At 40.2% G+C, this 19986-nt stretch overlaps 2 protein-coding genes and 1 long non-coding RNA gene across 4 annotated transcripts; all 3 read right to left on the reverse strand.

Annotated features, from left to right (window-relative positions):
- Window positions 1–20: 20 nt before the first annotated feature.
- wu:fb59d01 (uncharacterized protein LOC322379 homolog) lies at window positions 21–3179 on the reverse strand. The gene is made up of 6 exons (XM_048235536.1): window positions 2849–3179; window positions 2206–2403; window positions 1883–2047; window positions 1540–1605; window positions 1106–1184; window positions 21–969 (listed from the first exon to the last, which is right to left on the reverse strand). Exons 1-6 carry the CDS (start codon window positions 2931–2933, stop codon window positions 918–920), a joined length of 645 nt encoding a protein of 214 aa, XP_048091493.1. The 5' UTR covers window positions 2934–3179; the 3' UTR covers window positions 21–917.
- A 5103-nt stretch (window positions 3180–8282) lies between these two features.
- Window positions 8283–17172, reverse strand: LOC125288859. Its single transcript, XR_007192539.1, has 3 exons — window positions 17098–17172; window positions 16756–16863; window positions 8283–10234 (listed from the first exon to the last, which is right to left on the reverse strand). It is a non-coding gene; the product is annotated as an uncharacterized LOC125288859 (long non-coding RNA).
- Window positions 17173–18165: 993 nt separating this feature from the next.
- nxnl2 (nucleoredoxin like 2) lies at window positions 18166–19966 on the reverse strand. Of its 2 annotated transcripts, none has more exons than XM_048235003.1 (3): window positions 19911–19966; window positions 19298–19613; window positions 18166–18635 (listed from the first exon to the last, which is right to left on the reverse strand). In XM_048235003.1, the coding sequence occupies exons 2-3, from the start codon at window positions 19597–19599 to the stop codon at window positions 18467–18469; spliced, it is 471 nt and encodes a 156-aa protein (XP_048090960.1). In that variant the 5' UTR covers window positions 19600–19613; window positions 19911–19966; the 3' UTR covers window positions 18166–18466. The 2 variants fall into 2 exon arrangements, with proteins under 2 accessions (XP_048090960.1, XP_048090959.1); XM_048235002.1 differs by having other exon boundaries at window positions 19775–19939.
- Window positions 19967–19986: the final 20 nt, after the last annotated feature.

Below are 19986 nucleotides of genomic sequence, written 5' to 3' on the forward strand. Positions count from 1 at the left end.
AAACAACAAATAAACCCTCGTGTTTGGAAAAATATTTTAATTAGTGTTCAGACTGAAAGCAACATCTCCAGATTAGCAAAAATGAAAATGTGTTAAGAGTATTAACATGTCATTTTACAGAGCTAGGCTCTATACATCCGAGGGGCTGGAGGGTGGTGAGAGGTGGGTTTAATCATACAAAACCTGCAATCATGGTGCATCACACAGAGGTTTCGCTTTCAGCTAGCAAAGGAAACATTTCAAACTGAAACTCAATCAGTTAAGTTAAACCATTTGAAACCTCCATTCTGAAGTTAAAATGACATGCCATTCTGGGTAGTCAAAAGATCAGACAGCTAAATAGATTTATTTGACTATTAAGAAAAACAAAACCTACAAAAAAAAAAAAAAAAAACAACAACAATTTCTGATAACCAAGTCTTGAGACAATCTCTGCACATGGGTAAGGGGTTGCAGGATGGGAAGGTGAGTTCACATCACACAATCTGCACTGTATGACCACAGAAGTAACCCTTTGCTGACACAGAAAATGCGTCAGACTCAAACACAACCAGTTAAATTAAACCATATAAAAATGATATCACAGTGCAATTTTTGACTGAAAAACAGTTGAGATATGCCATAGAGCAGCCCCTCTGGTCATGATGATAAATTATCTTCTTTCCATCACTAAGTACATTTTGTGATACACAAATAACATTCTGTCACACACTATACAAACAGCTGAGCAAGAGTTTTGTTACTTTCATGATTGTTTTCATTTACATGGGCAGTAACTAAACATAATATATAAAACATTCACTTATTATAAAATACTAAAACTAACAGTAATTGCAAATATCTATCAGAATAGTGATAAGCACTGACAAGCTCCATCGCCGTTCTCTCCGAGGTCCCTGTTCCTCTTCCCTCTCTCATCACATCTCACTCATCTCTGTTGTTGGGACCCTCTTCCTCGCCTTCCCCTTCCTGGAAGAAAGAAGAGAGATTACTAAAGCAAGTCCACTGCACACAGGGAATGGCCACGGTCAGAGTGTGGCCACTGGGGCCTCCTCGGTTATAACGGTATTCAGAGAGGCTTCTAGTAGAAGCACAAGAAACTTACTTCTGGGTGACATACAGGGCAACTGCTGCGAATATCGCCACGGCAAACACCACTCCACCTAGTACTCCCACCACCAATCCTGTAGAACAACAAAGTGTAAATAGCAAAACTTGGCATTGACTTCACTTCACTATGACGTGTATCAGGCAAGTTAAGTACGCCTGTAGAGTCCCCCTTTTACTATGTTTACATTAATGATGGTCTACTTTACACATACTACATTGTTATTTTGTTTGTTTGTTATTTTGTTTTATGTGATTCATGTGTATTACTGAAATGAAACTGAACACAGATGGTTTAGATCCGAAGCGTAATAATCTGACCATTAACCATAGAGTTGCTACCTTTACTGAATGCATATGTAATGTCCACAGTGAGCTGACCTGTATCTGTAACTATCTATAATCTGTAGTTACTTTATTAAATGTCTGTACCTGCAGAAACTGGGGTTTCATCAGGGTTGATATCAGGGCCTTGTCCCAGTGATCTTCCAGATTTACCTGAGGGGTAAAGGCCATACAACATTTTAATTAGAAAAAAAGTGCACTGCTGCCCCCTAGTGGATTAAAATAGAACAGACAATATATCTTACAAAAGAAGGAGATTAGGGGAAATTCAAACAGGCAAAGAAAGCCTTTCAGTAAAAAAAAACAAACACTGCAGTGGAAATAATGAAAAAAGGACAACACACACACACACACACATATATATATAAAACCATAAGATGAAGGGAATGAAGAGACACTGTAAATAAAAAAAAAGAAAGAATAAGATTACCTCGGCATGTTTGCTGACATTCTTCTTTTGTGTCAAAGCGGTTGCCATTGCCTTGGCACCCACCATAGTGAAATAGACGACAAATCTTTTCCTCCGTGTCGAAATAGTATTTCAGGTGCATGGCAAAACATGCACCGTTGTCCACGGGAAGAGAACAAACCGCATCTGAAAGTACAAATGTGGGAAATTGTGTGTTTATTGCTGCTGATTAAAAGCTGTTCCCCAAACATTCTCTCTCTCTCTCACACACACACACACACATACACCCACACAAATATGCAAAAAGTATAGTTCCATAAATATGGCTGCCATTTCCAGCTCACCTGCTTCTGGGTACTTCTGGTGAGCTTGATCAGGGAGACACGCTATAGTGCAATTCTGATCACTGTCAAAGTTGTTGGAGTTGCCTCCCTCTCCTTTGTAGAAGAATGGTGTGCACACATTTCCATCAAAGAAATACCTCAGTTCATGCTTCTGCCCTTCCCCCTCATTCTTAGGCTCATTGCATCGTTGGTTCGGATCTGGAGGGACAAATGAAAGGGGTGTCTGTTTCAAAATGCCCAGGGTTAGACGACAGCAATCAGAATAAGCATGCAGTGTGTGGTCTACAACTCAATCACAACAGCACCACTGTGTAGGAAGGTATTTGTAGCCTAGGTGTGAACTACCTGTATTTAAAAACAATTAATTTAGCTGACATTTTTTTTTTTTTCCTGTAGTGTGGTCATAGTTGATGTCAATGTCAATTCAATTCAAAAGACTTCATTTATCCAATTTCCTCATCCAGGCATAGTGACATAAGACACATATACAACATAACACAACAAGACAGGATAAAAGAAAGAACAGGGCAGACAGGGGTGTAAGTAAGTCATACGCCATGGCAAAGACCCATGCTAAAACAAACACATCAGATCTATTCTTCCAAGATAAATTTTCATTCACAAAACATCTCGGTGAACTTACCTGTGGACATGGCAGAAGCAAACATGCACATCAGGAGAAAACAGCTGAAACATGGTTTAACCTGCATGTTGGAGCGATTGTTCATAATCAAGTTTCAGGAAATCCAGATAGCACTCGGGCAGTGCAGTTAGGGCGTAAATGAAGAATAGTTCAGTTGAACGTACTGACCTTCAGACTCTTTATTTGAGTCCAGGGTTTTATGGCCTAGGTGCGTCCGAAAGCCCTCCTACTGTAGTTTCAGTTATAAAACCAGCCTGTGATGCTTCATAGTTTCAATCATAAAACAGGTCAATTATTGTTGTTCACTTGACAGTAGGGTTTGAACTGTTGGGTTCAACAAACCAAGAAAGAAGAGATCACACACAGACAAATGAAAAATAAGAAAAAGATAAGAATATCTGTATAGTGTTGTTGCCCTGACAATGTAGGCAGGAGAAATTGTTATACTACATTTTTACATCTGAGTAGAGGGATGCACAAACCAGGTTTTTCAAATATTACAGGAGTATTTCTGGTTTAAAAGTAGGGTCTGTGCTTCTATACATTAAAGGTCTAAACCTAATGGTGTCTGAAAACGATCTCCATTTTACACTGGGAACTTCCTCACAAAACAAGGATAGCCATCTACACTGAGAGGACTTATGCACTTGTACACTTTGAGGCATGCCACAGAGGACAAAATACATGAGAAAACTAGCACACTACACAGATAAAAACAAAAAAAAACAATCCAAAAGATATAAAAAGGAGCATTATGTAATAATGCAATATCTTACACAATAAAGTTACATATCACATTACGGAAGGTAAACAACAACGTTCACAACATTCTGAAGATGACAACATATAGCCTAACATTATAGAGGGTACTTCCTGAGGGTATTTCTAACACCGCTGTTGTGTCGAATTCTGATCACCTGATTCATCAGTTTCACAAAATAAAGATACTATATCAAATAAAGATACTACACCGCCTGCATTTATTAGTTTGTAAACAGAGACCACAACTAAAAGGGAAGTCAGTTTAAAGGGCTGTTTAGAGCTGTTTGCACCAAGAACGATAACTAAAAACTATCCTATAACTAAAAAAACCCTTTTTTCTTTCTTTCTTTTTATTCTCGTTAATATGAATGACGACGTTCACACATAAAACTATAACGATAATGACATGAAGAACAATATCGTTAGCCTAGAAATCTAGACGCGCCCCTAGCGGCAGCGAATTACATTTGCTGCCAGGGCTAGTCTAGCAACTCTCCGTTGGCTTGTGAGCTCCAGAAATCGAAACTTAATCAGGCCAATAAAATCGTGTATAGTCGTTAGGTGGGATTAACATAATGATTGATGGCAGAGTTGCAACGGTTTGGCTTGAATTCCCTGCTACTTGAAAACAAATAAGATGGATGTTGCTGCTGGCGAACAGTGTGACACGAGTTAAGCTTTTATTAAGTTGGCAAACATTTGAACTAGCCAACTAGCTCCGCTGGTGAAAAACGCATGGGACTCATAGCGCTGCCGCTGTCCTATTGCATGCAGAGGGAATTTGAAAGACAACTGATTATCCCGCCCCTCGGACTGAGCACTGCGAACGGTGAGTGTCCAGACCCTACATTTTAATGTGGGTCTGGCTCGTCAGGCTACAATATCGTATGAGAAGGATAAAAAACAGTCAATCAGAACCCATCACATTTTAGCCATCACATTCATTAACACAAGGAGAGACTTTGGTTATCGTTGGTCAGTGTGGACGCTTTTATTGTTATAGTTATCGTTATTGTTATCGTTCCTGGTGTGAACAGCCCTTAAAGGTCTTTAGTAATAGTACCTCTTAATTGAAATGACTGTTAATAGGTGGTGGCTGGTGACCAAATGCTATGATGAAGCACCATGCATCCAAAGTTTATTATCAATATAAAAGCTAGGAAGCAAAATCAGCCTATTTCTCTAGGGTTTTAAGCACATGTTAGATCGTCATGAGAAAAAACAAGACCGGCCTTTTTTCAATAAAGAAAATTCAGACTTTACAAAACTATCTCAGGGAATGTTGAAAAACAACTGAAAAGTTTATGGCATGGCTCCTTAAGAAATATTGAAATGTTGATTGTTGAGAAAGAAAGACCTGTTCAGTCGAAAGCCCACTCACCACATCAAGGTACAGGCCACGAGTGGGGTGTTAGTTTAGACAGGACAAGACAGAAGACAATGTTAGTGGAAAACAAAAACACATTTATTTTTTTAAGTTCTTCAACGTTTTCACATCTGTGACAAAGACATACCAGTTTCACAAGACACACAGAAAAAGAAGGGCTAAACAACTAAGGCATGATGAGTTGAGGGTTAGGACAAACTCGTCCCTTCAATAGCTTCAGCGCCTATGAAAACAGAGACCACTACCACACAAGCTTATAGTAGATCTTAGTCCAACTAAAGGCAGACCGTAATGCCATATCAAGCAGTTGTCTTCAGCTACACTTATGCCCACTTGTTGATGGCTCTTCATATGTCAAAGCCAGTAGCCTCCATGTCTAACCAAAGAACTTAAACAGCAAAAAACAATCACCAATGGAGCAGGCTTCACTAAAAAAGCTATTGCATTCTTCTTCATTACTGTGGCCGCTTATGATCCCATCAGCAACATGTCTGTAATTGCAATGCACCATTAGTTGAAGGCAGTCGCAAACGCGTCACATGTTGTACCCGGGAACCGTAAAGGCCTTCCTTCACATCACAACATGCGCTGCCTGGAGCCTGTGTGCCCAGTCAAAAAAAACAAAACAGCAAAAACACATAATTTAAAGAACAGTTTTTTTTTTTAGTTTAAAGAAGGTTTCTTTAGCAAGTACTTACGCCCCGTTTCTGCAGGCTGTAAGCAAAGCAAGTAGCCTGCATGTCCAACCAAAGGTCCAAAAAAATAAAAAAAAACACACAAAAAGAGCAGTCTTTGAGAGCCAAAAGTAGGCTTCTTTAGTAAGTGCTTATGCTCCATTGATGCAGGCTCTAAGCAAAGCCAGTAGCCCCAATGACCAACTAAAGCAAAAAACAGCAACAAAAAAAAACAGCAAAAAACATCATGACCAACTAAGCATTGTTTGTCACAAAAGTAGTCTTTAGCAAATGCTTATGCCCCGTTGATGTAGGCTCTAAGCAAAGCCAGTAGCCTACATGCCAAACCAAAGATCCAAAAAGCATCATCAATTGGAGCAGTGTTTGAGCCACATTGAAATATCCAATACCCAAAATACTATTAACCAGCCTAGGCATGGTCTAGTTTGAATAGGTTGGTCCGTCCCAATGATGCGGACTGAACCATAACCATAAAAACCCTAGCCAACCACTATCAACCTAGGCACAGTCCATCGCAAACACAAAACAAAAGAGCCAGTTAGCTTACGCCCAATGTTGCCACCGTATTACCACAATGAACATCCATATACTCTTAACCAACCTAGGCATGGTATAGGTTGGCTAGTTTGGTCCGTCCCGTTGATGCGGACTGAACCATAAGCATAAATACCCTAGCCAACCACTATCAACCTAGGCACAGTCCGTCGCAAACACAAAATAAAAGAGCCAGTTAGCTTAAGCCCCATGTTGCCACCGTATTACCAAAAGAACATCCAAATACTCTTAACCAACCTAGGCATGGTCTAGCAAGTTAGCTTACCTTAGGTTAAGCCCCATGTTGGCACCATATTAACACAATGAACATCCAAATACTCTTACCCAACCTAGGGATGGTATAGGTTGGCTAGGTTGGTCCGTCCCGTTGATGCGGACTGAACCATAACCATAAAAACCCTAGCCAACCACCATCAACCTAGGCACAGTCCGTCGCAAACACAAAACAAAAGAACCAGTTAGCTTCGCAAACATCAAAACAAAAGAGCCAGTTAGCTTTGCCACTGTATTACCACATGTTTGCACCATATTACCAAAAGAACATCCAAATACTCTTAACCAACCTAGGCATGGTATAGGTTGGCCCGTCCCGTTGATGCGGACTGAACCATGACCATAAAAACCCTAGCCAACCACCATCAACCCAGGCACATTCCGTCGCAAACACAAAACAAAAGAGCCAGTTAGCTTACGCCGCATGTTTGCACCATATTACCAAAAGAACATCCAAATACTCTTAACCAACCTAGGCATGGTCTAGCAAGTTAGCTTACCTTAGGTTCAATGTTGCCACCGTATTACCACAATGAACATCCAAATACTCTTAACCGACCTAGGCATGGTATAGGTTGGCTAGTTTGGTCCGTCCCGTTGATGCGGACTGAACCATAAGCATAAATACCCTAGCCAACCACCATCAACCCAGGCACATTCCGTCGCAAACACAAAACAAAAGAGCCAGTTAGCTTACGCCCCATGTTTGCACCATATTACCAAAAGAACATCCAAATACTCTTAACCAACCTAGGCATGGTCTAGGTTGGCTAGGTTGGTCCGTCCCGTTGACGCGGACTGAACCATAACCATAAAAACCCTAGCCAACCACCATCAACCCAGGCACATTCCGTCGCAAATACAAAACAAAAGAGCCAGTTAGCTTACCTTAGGTTAAGCCCCATGTTGGCACCATATTACCACAATGAACATCCAAATACTCTTAACCAACCTAGGCATGGTCTAGGTTGGCTAGGTTGGTCCGTCCCGTTGATGCGGACTGAACCATAACCATAAAAACCCTAGCCAACCACTATCAACCTAGGCACAGTCTGTCGCAAACACAAAACAAAAGAGCCAGTTAGGTTACCGCATTTGTTGCCAAAAGAACATCATATTACCAAAAAGAACATCCAAATAACCATAAAACTTAACCAACCTAGGCATGGTCTAGCAAGTTAGGTTACTGCCACCTTAGGTTCCAAATACCCCAACCTAGGCATGTTGGCTTACCATATTACCACAATGAACATCCAAATACTCTTAACCAACCTAGGCATGGTCTAGGTTGGCTAGGTTGGTCCATTCCGTTGATGCAGACTTTTTCTACACGCCTCTGTTCCTGAGAAATCCCAAGCTTAACAGTGGCTAGTTTTCATCAAAATCGCTGTTTTTTTTTCTAGAAATGGAGATATAACGTCTTTCATGAAATATGAAGTGTTGCCTTTTACTTACTTGTGTAAACTTTCCGGGAAGTGATCAGCGAGACCTGGCGAGACTGCCACCTAGCGATAGACCCACGAAAATGGCCTGGTTTTGACCTGACGTGCATGAGTCACTGATTCGACCCAAAGCGGCAACCAAGTTATGATAAAATGTCCAGATAAAATGTACAGATAGTGCGTTTTCATGAGTTTCACGATCATCATATATTTCATTTCTATTCATCACAGAGTTCCCAAAATCACATATAAGGTGTGTTAAGAGTGTCTAGTTTCGTAATAAAAAAAAGCTAAAAACGTAATATTACGTTTTTGGCACTCAATGAGTTAAATAGCCTAAAATTTTCACATAAACATGTAAATGTCATACTTGAACAATAGCCTACAAGACAGTTTGACACATTGTTCTCAGATTAACAGAAATGCAGCTGTAACCCTGTAAACTTAAAATGTCAGTCTGTAGAGTAAAGTGAATTAGACCACGTAGGCTAGTAACTTTACAGCTAGCCTTCATTCTGGACTTCATGAAACTCACGCTAGCTTTCTAACGTTAGCTAACGTTACACACTTTAGAAACTGATTGCATTGTAAACGGTTTTGGCTGGTGCCGTTTTTTTCTGGCTTAGTGCTGTGTAGAGTTCAGGATGATGGCTAAGATGTGTAATTAAATTGGTAACATTAAAAGAGTATCATTTTACCCCTCCTCGCATCACTGGTACTTTACAAGCCCTGCAAATAGCAATTTTGTTATCAGTTTCCGGAATTTGGAAATACTGCCACACAGCTTGAAGTATGTTGTTGGCGCTCATAGCAACGTAAACATTGGCTTCATGTGCGCATAATTAACAGGTCACCTTATCGGCCAGGCACATCGGCAGAAATGTCCATATCAGCCAATGCCGATAAACTAAGAGGAAGTTTCCTAAGAGGAAGTTTAAAAAAAAGCCACAACAACGCCTCTTCCACCTAAGAAGACTCAAGAAATTTAGCATGGGTCCCAGCATACTCTGTTCCTTCTACAGAAGCATCATTGAAAGCATACTAACGGGATGCATATCTGCCAGGTATGGAAACTGCACTGCCCAGAACCGCAGAGCAATTCAAAGGGTGGTGAAAAAGACAGCTCTGAAGATCTGGGGAGAAAAGAATAAAAATCATTTAAGACCGGTGTGTGAAAAAAGCAGTTAAAATCAAACACCCCAGCCATCCCAATAATGGTCTTCTCCAGCTGTTGCCTTCTGGTAGACGATACCGCAGCCTCAGAGCCAGGACCAGCAGGTTCAAGGATTTTTTCTTCCACCAGGCAGGCAATCCAGCTATTAAACATCTCCTAAAATCACTATTTGTTTTAAGCTGCTGTGGGTCAAAAGGAGTACAAGACCTAATAATTATGCTCTTTTTTAATATATATGAATATAAATTAAAATGAAACAATAAAGAAATCTGAATCGGAAAAGCAGGCTTCTTTAGAAATGCTTATTTGCCCATTGACAAAAAGAATACTAATTACCAATGGAGCAGTCTTGGCTAAGCTATTGTATTCTATAGACATTCTTCTTTTTTACAATGGCATTTTTGATCGGAATCAGCAACATGTCTGAAATTGTTCTCCATAACATATGTCACCGTTTCAACTCCAGCTATGACTTAGGGCCCCTTAAGGCAAGCTTTGTTCAATAAACAAGCATATTTGTCATTAAATGAAATGAAGTAAACAAAGCAATGCACCATTCTTGAAGGCCCTCCTTTCACATGTGATGCCAAAATGACTAATTGAAATAGATTCATTACTTCATCCTGTGCACCTTCATCTTCCAACGGGGTTCACACCCATTTTCAATGACAAAATGTGAAAACCTTTCAATGATTTGTCAATGATCTTGAATTAAATTTCTATGACTTTACTGCCTACAAGTACAACACTGCTTACCATACGTTTATGCCACAGGTTGGGGTTAATTATAAAATGTGATTTGAATGAGTTTGGATAAAATGTACTCCATTTCTCTCACACCATTCTTTATCCATGAAGGACGCAATAGATTTATGTGGCATGAGGTCCACTATCTCAAGAATATGGTAGACAAAATTAAATTCCATGGACTTTTCCAAACCTTTAAATGAATTTTCTGTATTCCATGATTTCTCCAGGCCTGGAAAATGGGATTATACAATACCATGACTTTTCCAGGTTTTCCATGACCGCAGGAACCCTGCTTCAATATGCCGTCTTGGTAACCAAAGGTCCTTTTTTTGGAGTCTCCAAATGGACCTGAGCAAACCACACAGATACAGTGTACCTATTAGGACATCCTCATATGAGTCAGGTGTCAGACATCAGATGAAAAGGCATCAGGTCTCAGGACAACCTGTCAAGTTTAGGGAATTACACATAATTACAGATAAAAAGGGGCAGGGAAATCTGTATCAGATAAAACTGCATCAGGAAAAACGACATCAAACAAAAAGCTGTCAGATAGCCTAGAGCAGAAAGATGGTAGCTAACGTTAGCTTGATTAAGGAGTTTTTAAAGGACAGCCCTGATTGGGGTGAAATGAGAGTGAATCGCCAAGACAAGCAAAACAAAGTTGAAGAAGAAACTTTATGCAAAAATGAGGACCACTCGAGAACCAATTAATTCAGTGTGTTTGTGTTTGGAGACGGGAGTTACAAAAAAGTCTGACCAAGATGGCGGAGGCTACCTGAGCTGTAACACAAAAATCTTAATGTGATTAAAAACTTTCTAGATGAACATTGATACTTGTATTAACAAGGATTGTGGTTTAACATAAACTTAGTCAGGGCGAATACACCATCAAATAGACCACTGAAAATGCTAGTTTAAACACTCAAACTTTTCAGGTAGCCGACAGGCCCAACCGCTAGCATTTTCTTTCCTTGTGTTGGCTAACATTGTATTTCATTGTAAGCCTAGCCAGGCAGCTAGGCTACATGCTGCAACACAGGTAAGAAATATATTATGTCTTAGCGACCTTGTTGTTTCTATGAACATGAATTGTTGTTTATAGGCAACGTCAACTTAGTCGAACCATAAAGAGCGGGTATATCTTCAAGTACTTAGCTAGCTGATTGCCCAATTAACTCGCTTTCCACCACTGGCTAGACACTGCAGTCAAACGGTTAGCGGTTTGGCCATCCACGACCCAAGGCAAAATTTCGCTGGCTGAAATTCGCAAGGTGTTTCGCTGTGTGGAAACCTACCGTAAGGAACTATGTTGCCATGGGTGACGGGCGCCTGAAACCCCTCTCCACTCCTTTAAGACTCGAGGGGCAAGTAGTGGAACAAGTGGAGTACTTTATGTACCTTGGTACTCAGATTGATCACCGCCTGTCCTTCACTCAACATGTAGACAGAGTTTATAAAAAAGCACAACAACGCATGTGTCTCCTGAGGAAGCTCGAAGGATTTGATGTCAGATAGGACATTTTATCAACAGTATATCAGACGCTGATAGAATCGGTCATCTCCTTTAACATCACATATTGGTACTGCTTCCTAACAAACATATGCAAGGGAAAGCTGGCTAGGATAATCAAGCAGGTGGGGCAAGATCATCAGCATCCCACAAAAACAGCTGTCAGATCTGTACATTCAGGCAGTGGAAAGGAAATCAAATTCCATTCTCCAGGATCTCTCCCACCCCCTCCATCGATGTTTTGAGCTGCTACTATCAGGCAGAAGATACAGAGTGCCTCTGGCCAAAAAGTCACTCACTATACACAAAATCCTTCATACCACCCAAGGCAACACACACACAAAACATACATTTTACACAAACATCCCACACGTATAATTAGGACATTACATTCAATCAAAGAAAATGTTCTAACATGGCAACAAGTTGGACAATAAAGCATTTTGAATCTTGAATAACAGAAACTTGTAACTCACTTACGAGAAACTTGAAGCTCACTTAAGAGAATATTAGAGAACAACTTTCTGATATGGTGATGGTATTACTCATTCAAAATGTACAGTAGCCTATCCTAGCTTTGTAAGCTTGCATACCCCGGTTGGCAGTGGCTATCCAGACCAGCTGAAGTGACCTATTTATACTAAATGCAGGGTGTAATTTTGATAACTAGTTAGCCAACATCCCACCAAACCTTTTCTCTAAGCAGGATGAAAATATGAATTTTGTGTAGGCTTTGGCCTACTGTCTATAATAACAGTTAATGTTAGCGCTAGCTTTAAGCAAAGCCTATACGGTCCATGGCGAGCTCAGCGAACTAGCAAGCAGCAAAGATTATAATTTGGCGAGTTCAATTTATGTTGTTGCAAATTAACTTCAAGCATTAGGTTTAATTGAAATAAAACATTCTAGCCATCATTTATCAGAAACGACAGCTCTGGCTTTAGAAAAGCAAACGTTTGTTGATTGTTCAGCTAGTTTAGGCAGCCAGCTCCCTATTCTCATCTGATAACCTTTCATCGGACACCGCTTTTTCTGATGCAGTTGTTGGACACAGATTTCCGACCCTTTTTTTAAAAAAAATCTGTAATTATGTAATTCCCGAGACCTGAAGGCTTTTCATCTAATGGCTGACACCTGACTGACATCTGTGGATGTCCAAATATATACACCACATAGGGGTGCCTTGTATCTATGTGGCATTTTAGTTTTGATGGTTCCATGCTCTCATGTACCACACACTGGGGTTTCTGTCCTATTTTGTCCTCAATTTAAGTGAATCCATATCCTAGCCTAATTAAATATTCAGGGTTGCAGCCTACATACGTAAAAAAAAAAAGCCTAGTTGCTTAAAATTATGTCTAACATGACCGGTCACATAAATATTGTCTATGTCCATGGTAATGACCGACACTGGCTACGAATAAAGTCTGTTAAAATACAGGTCCAATATTAGATCTGATGAGGTAGACCACAAGCTCCACCCAGAATGGTTCCATGAACTGTTTCATACTGTATGGTACAGACCCACCAGTAACACTTGCCTGGGGAACATTTTATAGACTTTGTTGTCATCTAGTGCAGTGTTTCTTACTGGTGGGTCGTTGAACCGTTCTGGGTGGATCGCAGAGCTTGTGGTAAAAAATATCAGATCTAATACTAGACATTTATTTTGATAGACTTTATTCGTATGTCAGTCATTGCCATGGACATACACAATGTTTATGTGACAGGCCATGTTAGACATAATTTTAGTGGTAAACGCATAGGCTACGACCCTGAATATTTGGAGTAAGATATGGATTTACTTAAATGTCGAACTTAATGGGAGAGAAACCCCGGTGTGTGGTGTGCAGTGAATAGTGAATGGCACATGAGAGCATGAAACCTCTAAAACTAAAATGCTACATGGAAACAAAGTACCCCCTGTCAAAAACAAACTTGTTGAGTACTTTCAAAGGTGACATCAGGAGTTGAAGACGTAAATGCAATATCAGCATGTTCCAAACAAGTAGGCCTACAGGCACTTTGCGGGTCTCATCACGTAACTCACTGTATCCATTGGCTTAAACACTATAAAAATATATGGGTCGCGACATAATCAACATGGGAAATTGTGGATCCCAAAGCCAGACCAGTTAAGGATCAGTGGTTGGTGGTTTTGACACGAGGTGACCACAAAATATGTGGCAATATCAAGCTAGCTGACTTGGTTAGGCTACATTAGGCTACCCACTGAACATTTCTGCACTGAATAACATCATTTAAATTTCTCGTGAATTTAGCTGGAAGGACACTAGGAACCATAAGATTGTGGCCAAAACTGGTACTGCAATCACTTTCAAAATACTGAAGAGCGGTGTATCCCCTCCCCCTCCCCCCTGACTCGAGGTTGCCAACCCTGATGGCGAAACACTACTGACTTTGTGATTAGTAGATAGGTGGAGGGTGGCGCATCAGGCCAAAACACAACATGACATGACAAAACACAAGATCAACATCAGTTGAGGGCTGCAACTTCACTTTTTAAATGACAATATCCTGGCCGGACTACTGTTGTCAGTGATAAGTATTTGAAATGAACGTGATTTCTTAATGTCTAGTGACATATCAGGGCCATTTTATGATTAATTGAAATATTTTTCTTACATACGGTTCCTTTAAGATTTTGTCGATCATCAAATTAATTTTTGACTAACTTTTATAAGCCATCACCCAACATTACACCAGCTTTCTTGAATAGCACACAAGTTCAACAGTAAAAGTAAGTTACCATTACCCCTGTTACCAGTTGACCTTAAACACTTTTTTGTGTAAAAACCAAAAATAAGTTTGTATCCCCCAAAAAAAAAAAAAAAAATTAAAAATTAAAAATGAACGAACGATTCATAGCCTAGTAATGTCATGGCTAATAATAGCCTATATTAATTTTGCCACCTTTGTAACATTTTAGTTTTAGTTTACCGTGGTGCTTGGTATGATGATCAGCTGCAGTGTAGGACTAGGTTTTGACAAGCATACAATTCACCTTGTTCTTGCCCCATCTGAAATGACTACTTTTGCTGCCTCCATCCTTTCTGTATTTGTTGTGTAAAAAAACATTGTATATGATGGCACTGAAGTCTTAAGTTAGTGAATTGGCTAACAGTGTTAGTTGGTAACCAAATAGCCTACACATTGCGCTACACGCCGCTACGTGCATTCTCTCTCCTGCTGATTTGCGTTCAGTAGCCAAGTGCATAATATTGCAAAAGTTGAAAAAATAAATGTGTTTATTGTAGCCTACAGAAAAAAAAAATAGCCTACTATCATACTGTCGGTTAATTGGCTACAGTGCAGTGAAGAGTTTGGAGAGTAGGGCAACTTGAAGTTTTATTAAAATAATTTACGAAACAGAACATAAAGACCATGAAGCTTCTATTTCTTGCAGCTGTTAAAACACCCGCTAGATAGTTTAAATACCCACCAACATTAGTTTTTGCAGTACAGATTATTTTTTAAAGTTATTTGTCTACTAGGCCTAGCCTACTGGCTGATTTATCAAACTTGTGCTTTCTCGTTCGTCCTCCGCAAACTATAGGTGTTTCGGTAGAGAGCCATTGAATAAGCGATGCCAAGCAATTTCTGTAACACTTTTTGTGACATTCAGCAAATCTCTCCTCATTTAATGTAAGTTCCTTCGGACAATAGGCCTACGTTCTACTCTAAGTGCAGTTGTCCTCCATCTCAGTTGCATCAGTTTTCTAATGTTGAAGGTTCTAAAATATGACGATATGCTTCACTGAATCCTTCTTGTTTTCTTTCATTTGTCCAGCTAACTTTTCCATTGAAACTAGCCATTTATGATGGATTACACACTCGACATTCTGAAATGTCCTGCACGATCAAGGCCAAATTAAAGGGACCAGGCAAGCCTGATGCTTTTTCTCTACGAAGCTCGGTCTGAAGCTCTTTTCCTTTTCTTTGCATCTTCCGTCAAGGGTTTTCGCTGCTTCTATGCCGGCTCTGCCATTATACACACGTTTGCAACAATCGCTAGCGTTTCGTTAGCCTCCCTCTGTGCTGTGGATGCAGGATGGAAACTGAAACTGCTTCGGTCGCCGGTTACGATACACTGAACTTGCAAGCGGGATATTCTTCCTACAGGCAGTAGGGGCGGGCTTGAGTCTTCATTCGCCCTATAATGAGTCATTTAACCATATAACCACTTACGAAGATGAGTAATTAACACGAAAACGTTGCCTGGTGTCCCTTTACGTTTTCACGCAGCCACTGTGTCAGCAGCATGAGTGGTGACGGTGCGTTTCTGATGTCAGATTATTATGTAGGCTAGCCTACTAGACTGTTCTTACGTTGCAGCGCTTTACTTATATGAAGTAGCATTAATCAATATGAGGGGCAGAGGGGGAAAAATGTTGTCCCCACCGGGATAAAAAATAATTTAGCAGAGGTAGGAATAGGAAAACGAGAGGTGGGGAAATCCCCACCATCCCCCCCTACAAATCGCACCCTGCGTGTAAAGAAAGACATTTTTCAAAAGCCATAGGACACACTGGAAAGAAGCTTGTAAGATGCGGTCGACGATGTTCATCATTCCATCACAACTTTGGTCAGATCCATCCTGTAAAAACCCATTGAAGCCATAAGCTTTCAATTAGCTAACGTTAGCGAAAGGTAACTTTTCTGACTAGCTGGCAAGTGGTGGTATCACTGCTAGCAAGAAACGCCTTGGCTTGCAGTTACAGTCCAAATTATAATTGAAACAACACGCAAATAAAGAAATATAGTTAAAACATTTCCTCAACTAGCCTTGCCTACATTATGTACATTGTATCATTTAATCTCTTACTTTACTTACGTTTCCACAACCCTCGTAAATTCATCACCTGTCTCTGAGGTTGCTGCTCTCAAGGTCATGCATGCAGTGCAAGCAAGGCAGCCTTGACCCCATGGAACAATTAAAAATGCTGGCTCAGGCATTTGTCGGAATTTTGTGTCAATCATATTCATAGGTAGCTAGTTGAGTCACAGGGGTGGGACTTACGTTGGTTTACTGGTAAGAAAACGTGGCAATATCAAGCTAGCTGACTTGGTTAGGCTACCCACTGAACATTTCTGCCACTGAATAACATAATTTAAATTTCTCGTGAATTTAGCTGGATGGACACTATAACTTACGAAGATTTCGTCGATCATCAAATTCATTTTTGACTAACTTTGCATAGCCATCACATAACATTACACCAGCTTTCTTGAATAGCACACAAGTTCAACAGTAAAAGCAGTTTCTCACTTCTGATAGCAAATGCTACCATTACCCCAGTTACCAGTTGACCTTGTCATGAAACGAAAAACTTACTGTCCGTGTAAAGATATTTTTCAAAAGCCATAGGACACACTGGGAAGAAGCCTGTAAGATGCGGTCGACGATGTTCATCATTCCATCACAACTTTGGTCAGATCCATCCTGTAAAAACCCATTGAAGCCATAAGCTTTCAATTAGCTAACGTTAGCGAAAGGTAACTTTCCTGACTAGCTGGCAAGTGGTGGTAGCACTGCTAGCAAGAATCGCCTTTAGCTTGCAGTTACAGTCCAAATTATAATTGAAACAAACACGCAAATAAATAAATATAGTTAAAAACAATATTTTCTCAACTAGCCTTGCCTACATTATGTATATTGTATCATTTAATCTCTTACTTTTAATGAAGTTTCCACAACTTTCATAAATTCATCACCTGTCTCTAAGGTTGCTGCTCTCAAGGTCATGCATGCCATGCAGTCAGAGAATGGCCAAAGATGGTTGATTAGGAAGATACTTCATGAGAGGCCATTTCCTGTCCCTGGACATTTATGCAAATAGGGTAGCAGTACACGCCCCCGCACATTTATGCAGTGATCGGGCTCTCTTTTTAACATTGAGGTCTATGGCAGAATCCAAGAATTTACCAGAATTTGTCAAAGCCTTTTTTTTTCTGAGCAATGGATGCACATTTCGGACACGGTATCATGATCTCCAAACCCTCCTCCCTATTTCAGTAGAATGTCGTGATAGTATGACCCTCCAGTCGGGAGAAAATCAACATTAATGAAGGTGTAGGCTACACCAAGTTTATTTTGTACTCCGGCTTGTCTGGCGTGGAACCGAGGCGTTCAAACGTAAGTCATACGTCAGTGACACAGTGACACAGGCAGAGCCGTAGACAGACAGCATATGGCGCCCTCTAGTGGCAAAACATCCGCTTGCACTGAGATCACGATGCACGTTTCTCAGTGTCTAGACTGTCTGTGTGTTTACAGATAAGGAAACACTTTACCATCATCTTGTTGTTACACACAATATCACCAAAATACGCAAAGAAAACTATGTATTAGACAAAGGCATCCTTTAGCATTGTTGACACAGGCAAGTCCATGTTATGATCTACATTGTACAGGCGTGTAGCACCATGGTTATTCAGCTTGTTCACTCTTCTGTTATGCAACACACATCAAATTAAGGTGTCAAATAATAACAAAACTCCCATGTCAAAACATCATGCTCTCATGAGATTGGTGCGTACTCTGAATGTTAACCATCCAGTGGACGTAGGCTAGTACGCTATGCACCTGATAGTGGAAAAAAAGCCTTACTCCATGGAAAGCACAAAAAGCTCAAGAGGATTCATCCCTAATGAAACTCCTGAGAGATGACTCGAGACAGGAGAAACACCACATGTATCTCAGAGGCTTCTACCTAACCTTTACAAACAAGTAAGGACGCCGTAGTTTAAGCTTTTAGGAAAGGTTTTATTGCAGTAAAAATGGTTATTATAGTTCAACAATAACTAAAATATTTCTTATAAAAACTCTTTAAGATAAAAAATTATATAAAAGCAGCACAGTATTTAAATAAAAAACATTGTTTCACTTAATGTTGAAGTGAAATAAACAATGCATAGGCCTACATAAGTACACATATAAACTCATAAATGCCTGAGAGACAATGAGTAACAGTCATCCTAGAAAGAGCAGCAGTGTAATAGGAATTAGTGAGTTAGTTTGCAGTGGGGGAGGACAGCATGCTATGCTACCCCTTAAAGTTCTGGAAAACCTCTGCCACCTCTAGCCAGTTTCGAAAGCAGGCCAAGCCCTGATCTCTGATCTGCTTTCGGCCTTTGTCTGTGATCACCTGGCCATTCTCCTTTACAATCACCAGCTTTGGCACAGCGGTGATGTTGTACCTCTTCTTCAGGTCACTGCAAGACAGAAAAAAGGGGGGAAAATACCCTTTTACCATAATAGATCAGCACAGACACAGCACTGACTATCACTATGATGAACAGCTCAGAAAGAAAAATAAATTATGTGAGTGAAGAAGTTTTAATTTGTTGGTGGCACATTGTGTAGCCTAACAGTTTACAGTTTTTTTAACTGTTTAATTTAGGATTTGTTTGCTTTAAACATCTTTATTCTCTATGGCATCATTTATAAACTAGGTAATAGGCAATATGTTTACATGACTAGTTAGCCTACTAGCGCACTGACCTTACCTCATATTAATTATGTTGAACAGTAAGTAGGCCTACACCTTTTTCAGTAATTGGCTTAACAAATATATCATTGAGTTATAGTGGCTTCTTCCCTTCACAAAAGCAAACTCGATAATATTCAATATAGTTTTGGGATGTCTAGTGAAGACGTTCAGATCTATTTATAATCATAATCCTTACTGGGGAGAAAACCTGCCTAAACCTCTTATTGAGAAAGCGCATTACAGTCTCTGCGGGCTACTCACTTGATAGCTTGTCCAGAGGAAAGAATAACACAAGAAACACTGACCTGTTGAAAAGTAACAACTTGTGTAATGGGAGTGAAACGTAAAAACATCTGACAAAAGTTGATGGTGCTTTAGACTTACTGTTTATATTGATCTGTCCACGGCAGAGCAAGCCAGTCTCCATGCATGTTATGGTAGTACTCAACCATGTCCTCTGTGGACTTGTCCGATGATATGAAGACAATCTCGAACTGTGCAGGAGGGTCGGCCTCTTCAACCAACTCGGTGTAAAAATCACAGAGAATAGGTGTGAAGTCCCGACAAGGTGGGCACCATCCGGCGGAGAAGTATATACCTACAACTTTGTTTCGCAGTGCAGCTTCTGGATCAATGACATCCCCATCTTTGTTTAGAAGAGTTCGACCTATGAACACCTCCACCATCGCTGAAGGCAAGACTACAAACGTGTGAACGTTATTTACCCAAGCTATGTTAAAAGCCCGTGATTCTGCGAAAATGGTTCAGAATTAACGTTAAGTTGCTAATTGGCTAGCTGCATTGACGTTAACGTTACCAGGCCAGCAACATCAGCAAAATAATCTTCCTTAAGCTAGTTACCTTTTAGAAGAATGGCAATCAATCAAAATGACACAAAAAGCAAAACAGCTGAGCTAGATATAGCGTAGATGTGTTGGGGATATTTTCCCTGGTAAGTTAGGCTACTCAAAACCCTAAAATGATGTGACCTACTTGCCTTAGATCTCACAACAACTGACAGTGTGCAGAAGAAATATGGAACCGCCCCATTCGTGGTAGACATCTGAAACAGC

Source organism: Alosa alosa, chromosome 23 (genome assembly GCF_017589495.1).
Source record: "Alosa alosa isolate M-15738 ecotype Scorff River chromosome 23, AALO_Geno_1.1, whole genome shotgun sequence".
NCBI lineage: Eukaryota > Metazoa > Chordata > Actinopteri > Clupeiformes > Clupeidae > Alosa > Alosa alosa.

What these genes read in the sequence shown, in the direction of transcription:
- wu:fb59d01 (XM_048235536.1), bottom strand. Translation starts at nt 2,933, where the DNA reads ATGAACAATCGCTCCAACATGCAGGTTAAACCATGTTTCAGCTGTTTT. An exon ending in ATGTCAGCAAACATGCCGAG is followed by an intron (nt 1,606 to 1,882) that starts GTAATCTTATTC and finishes TTTACCCCTCAG; the next exon opens with GTAAATCTGGAAGATCACTG. An exon ending in GCCCTGTATGTCACCCAGAA is followed by an intron (nt 970 to 1,105) that starts GTAAGTTTCTTG and finishes TCTTTCTTCCAG; the next exon opens with GAAGGGGAAGGCGAGGAAGA.
- nxnl2 (XM_048235003.1), bottom strand. Translation starts at nt 19,599, where the DNA reads ATGGTGGAGGTGTTCATAGGTCGAACTCTTCTAAACAAAGATGGGGAT. An exon ending in TGGACAGATCAATATAAACA is followed by an intron (nt 18,636 to 19,297) that starts GTAAGTCTAAAG and finishes TCTGTCTTGCAG; the next exon opens with TGACCTGAAGAAGAGGTACA.